Source organism: Gymnodraco acuticeps, unplaced genomic scaffold (assembly GCF_902827175.1).
Source record: "Gymnodraco acuticeps unplaced genomic scaffold, fGymAcu1.1, whole genome shotgun sequence".
Taxonomy (NCBI): domain Eukaryota; kingdom Metazoa; phylum Chordata; class Actinopteri; order Perciformes; family Bathydraconidae; genus Gymnodraco; species Gymnodraco acuticeps.
This window is the reverse complement of record NW_022991244.1, coordinates 1,621,727-1,634,625: the sequence shown is the minus strand read 5'-3', so window position 1 is coordinate 1,634,625 and position 12,899 is coordinate 1,621,727. Positions and strand designations below refer to the sequence as shown.

Sequence of the window (12,899 nt, the reverse complement as noted above, 5' to 3'; positions counted from 1 at the left end):
GCAGTCAGCTCTGACCAGCACAACACACTGGGAAAGCTCTAAAACGCACACAACTGCAGTTCCAGTCTTTTAAACAGGGACACGGTCACTGGGCTGTATTTATGAGGTGAGTTTCCCTAAATTACAGAGTGCAGTGAGCCCTGCCTTTGACCATGATCACAATGAATGACATCCTGCACAAAACTATGAATGATGACAATGAAGGAGTCGCTCTCTTACTGTTACTGTGTGGTCGCTCTGACAAAGTCTACAGTACACAATTTAAACTGTTGACGCAGAGCTTTACTTCATGACAGATGAGGATGAATGTTCTCTCCCCAGCTTCCACAGGGGGGCAGAGTGGAGCTCGATATTATACTGTTACACTGTAGTCCCAAACCTTTTACACTCCTTGAACTTTAGATGACCAGGCCATTTTCACAAAATATCCTATTGCTAAAAGTAGCTTATAAAAGAAGCTAGATGTGGTAACTCTATCTTACGTAAACATGATAACTATCAGTGCTTCATCGTGTCAGTGTTTAGGAACAATAATACGATAAAAAGCATATTTAATGGCACATTTTGTTGTCTAGTGAATAATTAAATCAGCTTATTCACACAGTGAAACAATCCAATAAGATAAGATAAAGATTACCATTTGAGCAACTCTCCTCTTCTTGAATAATGGAAAAATGTACATTAAATGATTATTCAAATAATAATTAAAGTTGATTTTATGGCCATAGACCGAGGGTATATTTGAAGAACAGTATTTAAAAGAAGTTTAGTTAAGGTCAGTAACTTAAAAATGATTTAAGTCCTTTTTATGATGTACATTTATTTTTAAAACAGACTAAATGTTAAATAAATATAGCATAAGAAACATATTACTTTGATTTAGACAATTTGTGATTTAATCTTGCATGTAAATAAATCTGATAATGAAAAGTACTTCTCTTCATAACTTCTGCCTCTGTTGTGACTATCAAGATTGAGAACAAGCTTCATCTAAATACCAGAAACCCTTTATCCTCAGTAGAAACATACCTCTTTTATCTGCAGAGATGAGACACTCCCTTCTTCTTTGTCTGATTCTTTTTTTAAATGCAGGACACACCAGTGTTTGTGACAAGTGTGATTGTGCATGTATGTGATTGACCAGTCAAACGCTAGAAGGGGCGGAAAACAAGGTGTCATTGTGAGGGTCCGATCGTGCAATGCCAAGTTTTAGTGACTGTAAAAATTCCACTTGGTTATTAAAACAGCAGTTACATTTTCCTCATCTGCGTCAGGGTTATAAACTGTACAATTATGTAAAACTGCTTTATAAATTAATTAATGATATATATATATAAATTAAATATATTTTTTCACACACATTTTTCTTAAAATGTATCAAAAACAAAAAGTACCTATTTCCGCTTCCATAAATCCCAATCATTTATTTTGTGTGTGAAAGCTACTATAGATTATAAATTACTGTTTAGTCTGAGGCTTTGTAAGGAATATAAAAACATTTACAAAAACACTGCCTGTCACTTCAGTAAGTTACTTATAGCTATAGTAAGGCTTAAAGAAAACGTGCTCCCACTTGCCTGTGAGAGTCCAATCCAAGTTGCCTCAGGAGTATTCACATTTTCCAACTGTGAGCGAAGTGATCTTTTCACTACAATATTAACATGCACTGTTGCACAGATTAGCCATTCTGTGTACCCTGCAGTGTTTACAAGAACTGAACTTCAAGAGGGATTGAATTACTGTTATCATATAACATCATTAACACGAAACAGGCCATGAATATAACTCCAATCTGCTGATTTTGCCCTACATGAGGCAGAAATGACATAATGAGAAGCCTTCCCTGAAAGAAACAGTGGCTCAGTGTTCCTCTGAACTGGTCAAGCCAGATCTCTGGAGAGCCTTAAGCAACATCTTCACAGAAGAACGAATTCCCACTTATCTCGTGACTCACCACATATTTTTATGGCTGAGACTTTCTACCCAATTGAACCGGGCACAGAAGACACAAGTTGATCCCTCCCAGTTTGATTACACGACTGCAGTATCAGCGTCTGAGTGTTTACTTTCTGGTGGTAAAGTTGAGGGAGGAGATTTGAGGAGGGAGGAACAGGAGGACGGAGGAACAGGAGGACACACCTGTCAGTAGAGAAGAAGAACGCTGACGGCATTGAAGCGCTGCTACTCAGGAATGCAGGCTAGTGTGCACACTAGCTAAGAGAATACACCAGTTTGCCTATCCATCAACCAAAGGAATTACAATGGGTGGCACTATCAGTCAGAAGAAGGGCAGCAGGCGAGCCAGCTCAAGGAGTCACACCAGCAGTGTCATGTGAGTCAAATTCCTCACCTGTTGTATGCTGACTTAACAGAAAAAAAACTGTTGTCACTTCCATTCATTGACTTGAGATGTGTGTTGCTTTCAGCTGAACATATTTGTGAATATGTATGCAGTTTTAGTAACGAAGTAGCAGTGAAACGTATACTATTTACTAAACTAAAATACTGAGGATTTAACTAAACTTGCATTATTTTTAATTTTAGAGTGGCCTCTGTTCAAGCTCGCAACTTGCACACACATGCAAATATTCACACACCCCCATGAGCTCCCAGATAAGACTGCATACAGACTGTTAAAATTGTTTGCTTACTGGCCTCACAAAAGTATGTCCATGCCATGCCATGCAAAATGCCAAGTAAAATAACATGATCATAAACAGTGGTTGAGCATGTTCTTATTTTATGTACAACACACCAGTAGTTGAGACTGGTTTAACATGATTAGTGTTTTAGGATCGTCTCCAACAGATTTGTGAGAGATTTGTGTCATCATACCATAATCTCATTGTGAGAAATATAGCTCCAACGTGTCAATATTAGCTCGAGGCGATTCATGTTGCCTTTATTCTGGGAGGCAGCGCTACAGGCACACTGGACCTTGAAACACGCTCACTGAGTTCCTCAGTGTTTGGACTGTAACATTCCACACAACTCACTTCTACAGAAGGAGGAACCAACACATTATACAAACAGATTGTGACTTTACAAACTGGTTGACAGGTAGCGTTGACAGATGTAGTTCTTCACAACTGAGTAAACCAGCTCAGATTGGTTGCTAGGGTCTTCAGCGACTGTTCCCGACGACTGTAAAATAACAAAATTGTTTCAATGTGGAAATAGTGTTATTGCTTTCTAATGTAAAGACACGTTTCCTCGGGCAGTACAGTGATACACGTCAAACGTCCAGCTGTGTCTAGCTATTCTAAACTTTGGCCCTCTGTTTCAACCCCTGCTTCTGTGTCAGCCGTCTCTTCTCCTTTCACCCAGGCTTTGTTCTTTGGTGTTTGAGGTGACGGCACATCAGGCTGGCACGTATCGGCAAATCTTTCACGCGCTTTCTCCCAGTTCTTCTGGGACTTTGATTTGGTCACAGAGGCGGCGTCTAGAGACAAGGCCGCACCAGCCCCCAAACCGGACTGGGACTTCCTGATTTTCAGTTGAATCTGTGCAGAAAGGAAGGAAAAAGAACAATAATTAAGTTGTTTTGTTGACTTACAATACATTTTCAGTCAACCTGCCAACAAAGGCATCAGTAGAACTCGACTTACCGGGGTTTTCATGCCAGTCCCCTCTTTACCCAGCCCCTCTCCTTTCTTCCAGCCCATCTTTTCCAGCATTTTCCGTCCTTTATTGACTTCACTGATCTCCCTATAAGAAACGAGTAATACTTGATTAGCACATCATCCTATATTATCTTTCGTTACCAATATAGTCAAGGGCAATGTACTTACTGATGAACAGAAGCAGGTGCATCGTCTCGTTGGAAAACACCCTCACTACCGACAGTCTGTCGCCGAGACTCCGCTCGGTCCTGGTACCTGGGGTTCCTCAGGGCTTTGGCCTCCTCATACTCACTGCTCTGTTTACAGAAAAGCACAGAGGTGATTGGCTGCATGAAGAAACAAGACGTTTAAAGCTTAAACTTGAGGATGCTAGTCCTGATGAAACTCACCTGCAAGCCATATCTGGCCTTCATCTGTTTCAGCTCCTTCTGTCTCAGTGCTTCTTTGTCCTCTTTGGTGGGAGCCGCAGGGGCTTTGGAAATATACAGAGAATCGCTAATTAGTTCAGTGACCTTTTACTGCCAAATTCTAATCAGTTCACCATTGCCACATTTTATGAATCCCCTCAATCGTGACCAAGAGAATGTGACCGACCGACAACAGAAAAACGAAATGTCTGAAGCCTTGGCTGTCACACTTGGACTTAAAACTAATTTCTCATGAGGTGGCTCACCTGTATTCTCCTCTCTCTTGTACTTGTTGATGTGGGCCATCACCTGGCCAGGCTCGCAGCCATCACAGGTGTCAGTCCCCGGGTGGATGTGAAAGGACAGCACAGTCTCTCCCATCTTCACCTCGTCGCCGTGCATCAGTGCTTGTGGCTCACACTTGGTTTTGGGCTGTAGTATGAAGATCCATTGATAGTGTCATTACTGAGTTTAAGGGCTTTTTTTTTTTTTTTTTAAAGGCTACAAACTGAGATCAAATGTTGACCTGCAAGATCCGGTTGCCATTGATGACTGTTCCATTCTGGCTGCCCTGGTCCACCAGCATGTAGCCTTGCTGCTCCTGGTCGAAGTACACCTCTGCGTGAAACTGGACCCAAACACAGTTCAGTGAGAAACATCACAAATGCAAATAAATTAGGAAGATCCGTGGACAATTTATAAGAGCAAAAAGTTACCTTGCTCACTCCCAATTCTGATAATAGGATTGCATGGTCCATGCTTTTCTCTCTGCAACAGGAGAGACAGCAGGTTGTTTTCTTTTTAACTTACCCAGAGATCAATATTCATATTTTCACTAAGTGAGTCAACACTTTTCACAGGGGGGTTATTTCTTAAAGCCATGTCATTCTCTTTGTTAGCAGCCTCCCTGTTTACCTTTGTAAACCCATTGTATAATAACATGCACAAGAGAGAAATAGCACAAACCTGCCAATGGTGGCTGGAGAGGTGGCCGTGATGATGAACAGAGTGCCGACCTGCATCACTGGAGATCTGACCACTGTCACTCTGACACAGGGCGGCCATATCTCTTTGGCTGTAAACAAAAAAAAAGGGAACGTGTCAGCCTCAAAAAGCTAGTGATAGTAACGATGACATCTCAATTACAGCCAGATTAAACTACTTCACCCAAGTACAATGTTTTTTGGATGCGGGCCCGGCTGTGAATTTAGCTGCTTCGTCCTCTCACCTGCATTAATCTGAGTCTCCATTTCTGCCTCGGAGCTTTCCTTGGAGCTGGAGCTGGAAGAAGAGGCCGAGGGAGTGGAGTCCCACTCTTCTCTCTCCGACTCAGTGAGCTCACCCTCTTCTGGTTCGCTGTTATCATCTGAATCATCGCTCCGAGCCGGGCTTTTCTTCTTTTTCTTCTTTTTTGTCTTTGATTTCTTACTTTTCTTCTTTGATCGACCCTTATCCTTATCATCATCGTGGGAACTTTTTTTCTGCTTCTTCCTCTTTGACGAAGATTTGTCGCTATCCGCTCTGTGTTTATGAGAGTCTTTTCTACGCGAGGCCGTGTCCGGACTGCAAGACTTTCGCTTCAGTTTTCGTGATTCTGTGCTCCTCTTGGTTGTTGGCCTTTCGACCCAGTCAATTTCTTCTTCTTCCAACTTCACCTCGTCAAATTTGAGTTCCTGCCATCAGACAGTCAACAGTGAGTTTACTATCTTCAGTGATGTTCACTGACAGGGGGCAAGCTGGCTTTGTAGATCCCATGTTTCATGTCTGACACCGTGTTTGTACATAGTTTCAGTCTTCAAAGGCAATTACCTATAGACCTCTAAAATGACACCAGGAAATCTACAATGATCTTAATCCTACTCTGCTCCCAGATTCATAAGCAAAGCTAAAACTTTGAATCATTTGTGGTTTATGCCGCTGTACAGAGTAACTAAAGGGCATTTAAACAGATTCTTAAAGTACACAAAAGCCTTTTTTGTCATCTTACAAGATGAAAGGAATGCTTTATGAATACAATTACAACTATCCTCCACTTGGGCTATAATTGACTACTTTGCCATCCTAACATTTATTGTGTGAAAAATGTAATCCCTTACTTTAAAGCTTGATATAGACCTACAAATGTTAAGGTGCTGCTTGTGCGAATAACACCACCTTCATTGAACTCTAGGAGTGCTTTATCAGTATGAATTCACCCCACTGTGATGGCAAAACTATTGAATTAAGAGTCTAGGTGAAAAAGTATTGATCTAATCTTCTGTATTGCTTTGCGTGCTGGAAGGAAAGGTGTACCTTTGCGGGAAGCAGAATCCCAGTAAGAAGAAATCTTCATTTTAGCCAATGAGCAAGTCACCTCTTGCACCTAGGTCAGAGGACAATCTTTTTAGTCAACTAATCTTACATATTTCAAGAAAAACAAGCATTGGAAGACTGAGACCAATACAATGATGACTAATTTAAGTCTTTAAAAAGGGGAACTACAAAGTCATCAGCCCACTGTCAGCCACCAAGCATAAAATGTATCTCTGTAATGCATCAGTCAGAGATCCACGGATGTAACATACCTTATTGTCCTGGTGGGAGCTTTTCTTGGACCCTTTCTTTGACTTTCTGCCCTTCCATTCACCTGTGCTCTTTTCTTTGCAAGGCTCTGCAGCAGTCTGTGCAGCAGGCACCTCAATCTTGGAATGAAATTGGTATCGTCCACTCTCTGTATCATGGTAGTAGTAAATGCCTGTGTTGGCATCATAGTACAGCTGACTGCCCTGAGGACGAGAACTGTGTTTAAAAATCAGATGACTGGGACGAAAAAAATATGCTGCTTAACATATTCTGCTATATTAAGCCTTATTGTACTGAAAAGGGTGTTTTTTGACATACCGAGTCGTAGTAGAAGCCTGTGCTGTGGTCATAGTACAACCCATGCGTCTCATCAAAAACAAAGCCGGTCTGCGTCATAGCCTCTTCAGCAGTGGCCCTCAAAATATCAGCTATGGATCCTCCATCACCTTCCTGAATGAGACAATGCCAATAATTAGTCATAACTCCAATTGCACTTATCCATATATATCAACATCTCCTTACTTCAGTATATGGGTTTAGTGAGGATTCACTTAATCGATATGTGAAACTATCAATAGCATTCTAACGTCGATTTCATGACATGATGTTAAAAGAAACATGTGCAGTTACTTTTTAATTCAAGTATCTTTATAATAAACAAACCTCAGTTGTGACTTCAACACCGTTATCAGGCGTGGGGTTATCAACATCAGCTGCTGCAGCTGTTGTTGTTGTTTCATTTGGTGCTGAAACCCCTGCTGTGTTGCTGCCATCTGCTGCTTCTACTGCTGCTGCATTCAGGCCTTCCTGACTGTCTGAAGCCTCTGGGTTCTGAGTGTTGCCTCCATAGTAGTAGTTGTAATAATCTACAAAGGAATATTGAACCCTTAGTAACTATTTCCTCACTTTCGGACAAAAATACAAACGATAAATTAATGTATGTAATGTAAATACAAAATCAACACACCAGTTTCTGTCCATACATATTCTTCCGTTTGAGTTTCACTGTCAACTCTGTCTTTATCTTTCTTCTTTCGCTGATGAATCTCTGCGCTCAGCTGGTCGACCTGAAACAGATCAATTCAAAATGGCATACGCTCTTAAAATGCTTGCTGTTATAACATGATAATGGGAATATGATTATTTAGACTGATTAAACTCAGTGTTTTTGCAGAGATGTTTACCGTTTGTGTTGTTATCATTAATGGTGATTTCTTTAGTATGCACTGACCTGTTTTCTCAGGTCTTCGTTGTAGCTCTCTGTGTTCTGCTGGAGTCTTTCTGACTGCTTCAGTTGTTTCTGTAGCTTTGCCAGCTCGGCTCTGCACTCGTGGAGCTCCTGCTTCAACGACTCGACTTTCAGACGGAGTTCCGTCCCTTCAGACTCAGTTTCATTTTCTCCATCTTCGTTCTCCATTATATCAACTGTAGACATTGAGATTCAGCTTTAGAATGTATACATGAACTGCTTCAGAGCGGGAACTAAAGCTAACTCAGCGAACGTTGGCGTTATGCATACTAATATATATTACATAGGCTACTAACAGTGGTGGGAAGTAACTAAGTACATTTACTCAAGTACTGTACTTAAGTACACATTTGAGGTACTTTTGCTTTACCTGAGTATTTTGATTTTGTACCACTTTATGCTTTCTTTATAGCGTGGTATTGGTACTTGTACTCAGAATAATTGAAATACTTTATTATACACTGCCTATTAATTGTTCTACACAGCACCAGCCCTAATTAGGCACACATATTAACAGACCGCTGACCTTAATTTGGCCCAGTGGTGTAAAGTAACTAAGTACATACTTTTGCTTAATTACAAGATCACAGTACTTCTCCCACCTCTGCCGCTGAGCGTTACTGTGCCAACCGAACGCTGTAGCTAAAGTTAGCCCTGCCATAAAGTGTAACTTTTCTTACCGTTTGCGTCGTTTTCGTGTCTTTGGCAGTGCATTTCCAGTCAGCACGACAAATGAACCCACCTGAAAGTTGAAAATAAACATGTTGTAACTGCTCTGTAAATCCGACACACTCGAGTACATGTTTTGATGATATTTAAACAGTTACAGTTATAAACGTGTTTACTGTCCACCCTTTTCAACCGCCATTTGCTATGGCTCAAATATTACGTCACAACGGAAGTGCTTCTTGTTCGGGCTTGGCGGACTTCTTATAAATCTGACACATCCTCGGGAAACGTACTGCCACCCATCGACGAAACAATGTTCATAGTTTATCAGCAAACTAGTTTATTTAGTACATTTATTTCGACTTTTATCCTTTTTATGTTCAAATGACCGTATCAACTTGCTCTAAACTATGGTCTTTACGTCAACGTGTTTTACTATGGAGATAGCATACAAAGCTCAATTTTCTCTCACTTCTCACAAACGCACTGTTCTGTATGTATTCATTTAGAGTGCAGTGGACAACAGATAGTCCAGGAAATTATTTTCCGCAGAATAACTTTCTCTGGTTTACACACCATTAGGTGAATGCTAATTAACTTGATTTTAGTACATAATACTGATCATGGAAAAACGATATTGACTTCAAAATCTTTTAGATTTTAGAGTCTCTTGTAATGAGTGTGCTAAGATTCTCAGTTAATAGGCGATAATAGTTGTACATTATAAAAGGTGCTAAATTAAAGGGAAGTCAATGGCAAATAAACCTGGATTATCAGCTAAATGTATGTGATGAGGCCCCCCAAAACAATCCTTGGGGTCAAATAGTGTCAATTTCTTGGAAAAGTTACTTGAGAATATGCACAACTAAAGCTCCAAATCAGCTGATGTCATATTAGGTAAAAGGTTGGTTTTTATTGGTGTTTATATATTGTTAATTAGGTATTTAAATTGATGATGTTTGTTGCAATCCTTTTCAGCAATGTGTTTTGTCTTTGCTAAGTGCACTGTGCGGGTGTGCCTATGCAATTTTCCCACTAGATGTTGCTGCAGCACACTGATTCTGTTCAGCTCAGAGTGAAATCGTGTCTTTTCATGCCTTGATACAGTAGTTGCTTATTTCTGACAGGATGTGGTCAATCTAAAGTCAAAGCGAAACATGTTCATCTAGTACCTTGCACTCCTCGCTGTTAGTTGATTACTGTTGATGACTGTTTGTCACTGTCCATATAGAGCTGTCACTTTAGTTTGCCTCTCACTTGTGTAAGGGCAAATCAGGACTACAAACATATGGTTATATTGTTGCACACATTATCTCTGTCAGTGGCCTTTGTTCCACTTATCCTTCCTCTTCCTCCTTTGTTACTCAAAACACACAAAACAATTCTTCTAGTCACATTTAATCTGCTTCCTACTCTCTTGTGCCTACACTTATTTTAGGCTCCAGAGGAGGGGCTATGTGTAAGGATGTTGCTCCACTATTGTCTTCTAAAAATGAGTCACAGTTTCTATTTATGGCAAGTGTGTTTAATCTACTACTGAAGAAGACACAGAGTAAATATATCATGTTCTTATGTGCAAATAGTATGTCTGCATTCTTTCAGACACTTGAGCTTTTAAGGGACAGGGCAGCTTTGTCAGGAAAATATTGTTACTAAATGTTAAGCCTGACATGGAGACTGTGTCATTAGTCACATTTGGACAGACGCGGGCAGATTTTGAGTTGTTGTGGCAACAGAGAAGAGGCCAGACTTGTTTTTCCTTCTGCTTTTAGTCACTTTCTGTTTTTTGTTAAAATGGGCTTTTGGGTTCATCCCTCAGTGTTTGAAATCTGAGCTCTTTCGCATTGTGTTTGGATTTTGGTGGAGCTTCACTCCTAGTCAAGACGTCTGGTGGCTGTGGTGGTCTTTTATCTGGAAACATTACTGCTTACTGATGTGTATTGATGCCATTTTTAGACTAGAAAAAAAACAGACATAAAGCTGTCACCTGTGGGAACAATTGGTTTGTTTTGAAAGGAAAAATACGTAGGTGCTCACTTCAGGTTTTAAGTGTGTTCCTAAAAATAATGGCAATTCAAGTTTAACTTAATGCAACAAGCAACCATTAAGAATAAGACAATAACCTAAGTAAACAGACAGAGTTTCATATCTTTCCCATTTCTATTTTGAAAAATAACATCCATAGAGCAGAAAACACACCACAATCGCACCTCCCATTCAAGGTTATTCATTTGCTGTATCTTTGTTTATTACTCAAATAAAACCTAAGTGTTGATCAAGAATTATAAACAAGGATGGCTCCATTATGTGTTAAGACAGTATTCTTTGTTGTAATAGGCCTTATCGACTGAGGGTCTCCAATGTTGTTCAGTGAATTCAAAAATAGGACTGCTGCTTTTGTTAGCCAACATTTAACAGACAGGAAAGATAAACTATCTCCAGAATAAAGGCACACATTGATCATTGGACTCCAGTGATAATCTCTTTGTACTACTACCCCATCACTACCACTTTCACATGATCAATGAAGCAGGGATCGATTCTCCCACCCAGCCTCAAGCCCCGCCAGAAGCCAGATAGTAAATATGTTGGCAAATGACAAACTCCACCCTTTTGTGTGTGTGTGTGTGTGTGTGTGTGTGTGTGTGTGTGTGTGTGTGTGTGTGTGTGTGTGTGTGTGTGTGTGTGTGTGTGGTGTGTGTGTGTGTGTGTGTGTGTGTGTGTGTGTGGTGTGTGTGTGTGTGTGTGTGTGTGTGTGTGTGTGTGTGTGTGTGTGTGTGTGTGTGTGTGTGTGTGTGTGTGTGTGTGTGTGTGTGTGTGTGTGTGTGTGTGTGTGTGTGTGTGTGTGTGTGTGTGTGTGTGTGTAGGAATTTGGGAGGAGTTTTAGCTGTTGTATTGCCAAACCAAAGAGAAGTTTCTGGAGAAGGAGTACAGTATTATAAAACAATAAACAGAGGAGGCATTAGCATGTTATATACAAGGCTAACAAAACAGTAAGTATATCACACATAGGTGGTCTTGAAAAAGCACACAAGCTGTGGGCATGTTGAAGTTATGTTGTGTTTCATTTTGCTTTGGAAATTAACATATCCAAATTGTTTGTAGACAGCACAGTACAATTAAATAAAATCAGGCCACTAAAAATACAAATAATGAACTACCCTTAAATCATAACATAATAAAGTGTGAAATAAACAAATAGGACAGATAATACATATAGTATTACAACTTAAGTGACACAAATATGTTGTTTTTTTAAAGACAGGTTAGAAGTAAAACATGTTACTGAATCTCTAACAAGAAGTTCTTGTACTAGCATTCCTAACCACAAAAACAAAACAGGCACCATTAGTTTTGAGTTAGGGCTCAGTCAGATCTGAAACCGTACTTTGGCTCCTAGGGTAGCAGCAATTCAGTAATAGGAGCCAGCTATAATTTGTTTTATAACTATAGGGGAGAGATTGTGCTGTGGCTAAACCTTGAAAACAGTGACTTAAATAATCATGACATTAGATATAAATATTTGAATACACTTAAAGAGCTTTTCATAACATATGGAAGGAAGCATGATTAGAAAACAGTTATGACAAGAGGTCACTAATAAACATCAAAAACAATTGGTTAATATGTATTACATTACATTGCATTTAGCTGACGCTTTTATCCAAAGCGACTTACAATAAGTGCATTCGACCAAGACGATACAAACTTGAAGAAAACAGAATCATATAAGTACATCAGGTTTCATAGAGCCAAAACATTTCAAGTGCTACTCAACAGGCTTTAGGTAAGCCAGTCCTTTGTTAGTATATAAGTGCTTTGTTAGTAATTATATCGCTCGAAGTGGAGTCAACATTTATTTTTAATTGAACTGGTTTTGAGACATCCAGGTCTTGGGTTTCTGATAGAAAAGAGATTAGGTGGCTTTCAAAAGTTTGGGCAAAATAACTGAGTTTCATTCTTGTAACAATATAAACAAATGTTGTGTCCCAGTGAGAGCTAGTCTATAGCAAACAACAGGGGGACAAAGATGGAGCCCTGGGGAACACCACTGGTCAGTGGTGCCATAAAGGGTGCAACTCCTGAAAAAGTACAGTTTGACAAGAACATTTAATAATATCACCATCATCAGCTGGTATTAATAGATCACTAGAAGCTGTGTTTCGAATTGAGACTATTTCCACAAGTTGTTTATCTTTGTGTGTGTCAAGGGCCTTTTAATCTACATGGAGAGTCCGTTGTTGATAATAATGAGTGGCTCTTGGGTTTTTGCAGTTAAGAGAACAGTCCTCTTATGTTATTCTTCTTTGTCTTAAAAGCATTCAACAAGGTTCAAGGTTCTTTATTTTGTCATACGAACATATCTACAGTGTAGTTATGCCGATGAAA

The 12,899-nt window shown here is 39.8% G+C and overlaps 2 protein-coding genes across 9 annotated transcripts in view; one reads left to right on the top strand and one right to left on the bottom strand.

Annotated features, from left to right (window-relative positions):
* tacc1 (transforming, acidic coiled-coil containing protein 1) overlaps nt 1–12,899 on the top strand; it is a 31,991-nt gene that overhangs the window by 5,299 nt on the left and 13,793 nt on the right. The window contains exon 1 of one of the 4 annotated variants that reach the window (XM_034239557.1): nt 2,202–2,332. The exons of the other annotated variants lie outside the window; for them this stretch is intronic. Within the exon in view, the coding sequence (XP_034095448.1) occupies nt 2,262–2,332 (71 nt within the window). The 5' untranslated portion in view covers nt 2,202–2,261. Of the gene's footprint in view, nt 1–2,201; nt 2,333–12,899 lie in introns of those variants that run through there. 4 annotated transcript variants of the gene reach the window in all.
* aggf1 (angiogenic factor with G patch and FHA domains 1) lies at nt 2,723–8,763 on the bottom strand. Of its 5 annotated transcripts, none has more exons than XM_034239565.1 (16): nt 8,687–8,763; nt 8,522–8,583; nt 7,824–8,017; nt 7,560–7,659; nt 7,256–7,458; nt 6,911–7,042; nt 6,595–6,795; nt 5,259–5,703; nt 4,997–5,105; nt 4,747–4,798; nt 4,557–4,658; nt 4,297–4,462; nt 4,013–4,095; nt 3,792–3,919; nt 3,609–3,708; nt 3,213–3,503 (listed from the first exon to the last, which is right to left on the bottom strand). In XM_034239565.1, exons 2-16 carry the CDS (start codon nt 8,553–8,555, stop codon nt 3,258–3,260), a joined length of 2,295 nt encoding a protein of 764 aa, XP_034095456.1. In that variant the 5' UTR covers nt 8,556–8,583; nt 8,687–8,763; the 3' UTR covers nt 3,213–3,257. The 5 variants fall into 5 exon arrangements, with proteins under 5 accessions (XP_034095455.1, XP_034095456.1, XP_034095454.1 ...); XM_034239563.1 differs by having other exon boundaries at nt 8,669–8,734; XM_034239566.1 differs by having other exon boundaries at nt 8,694–8,712.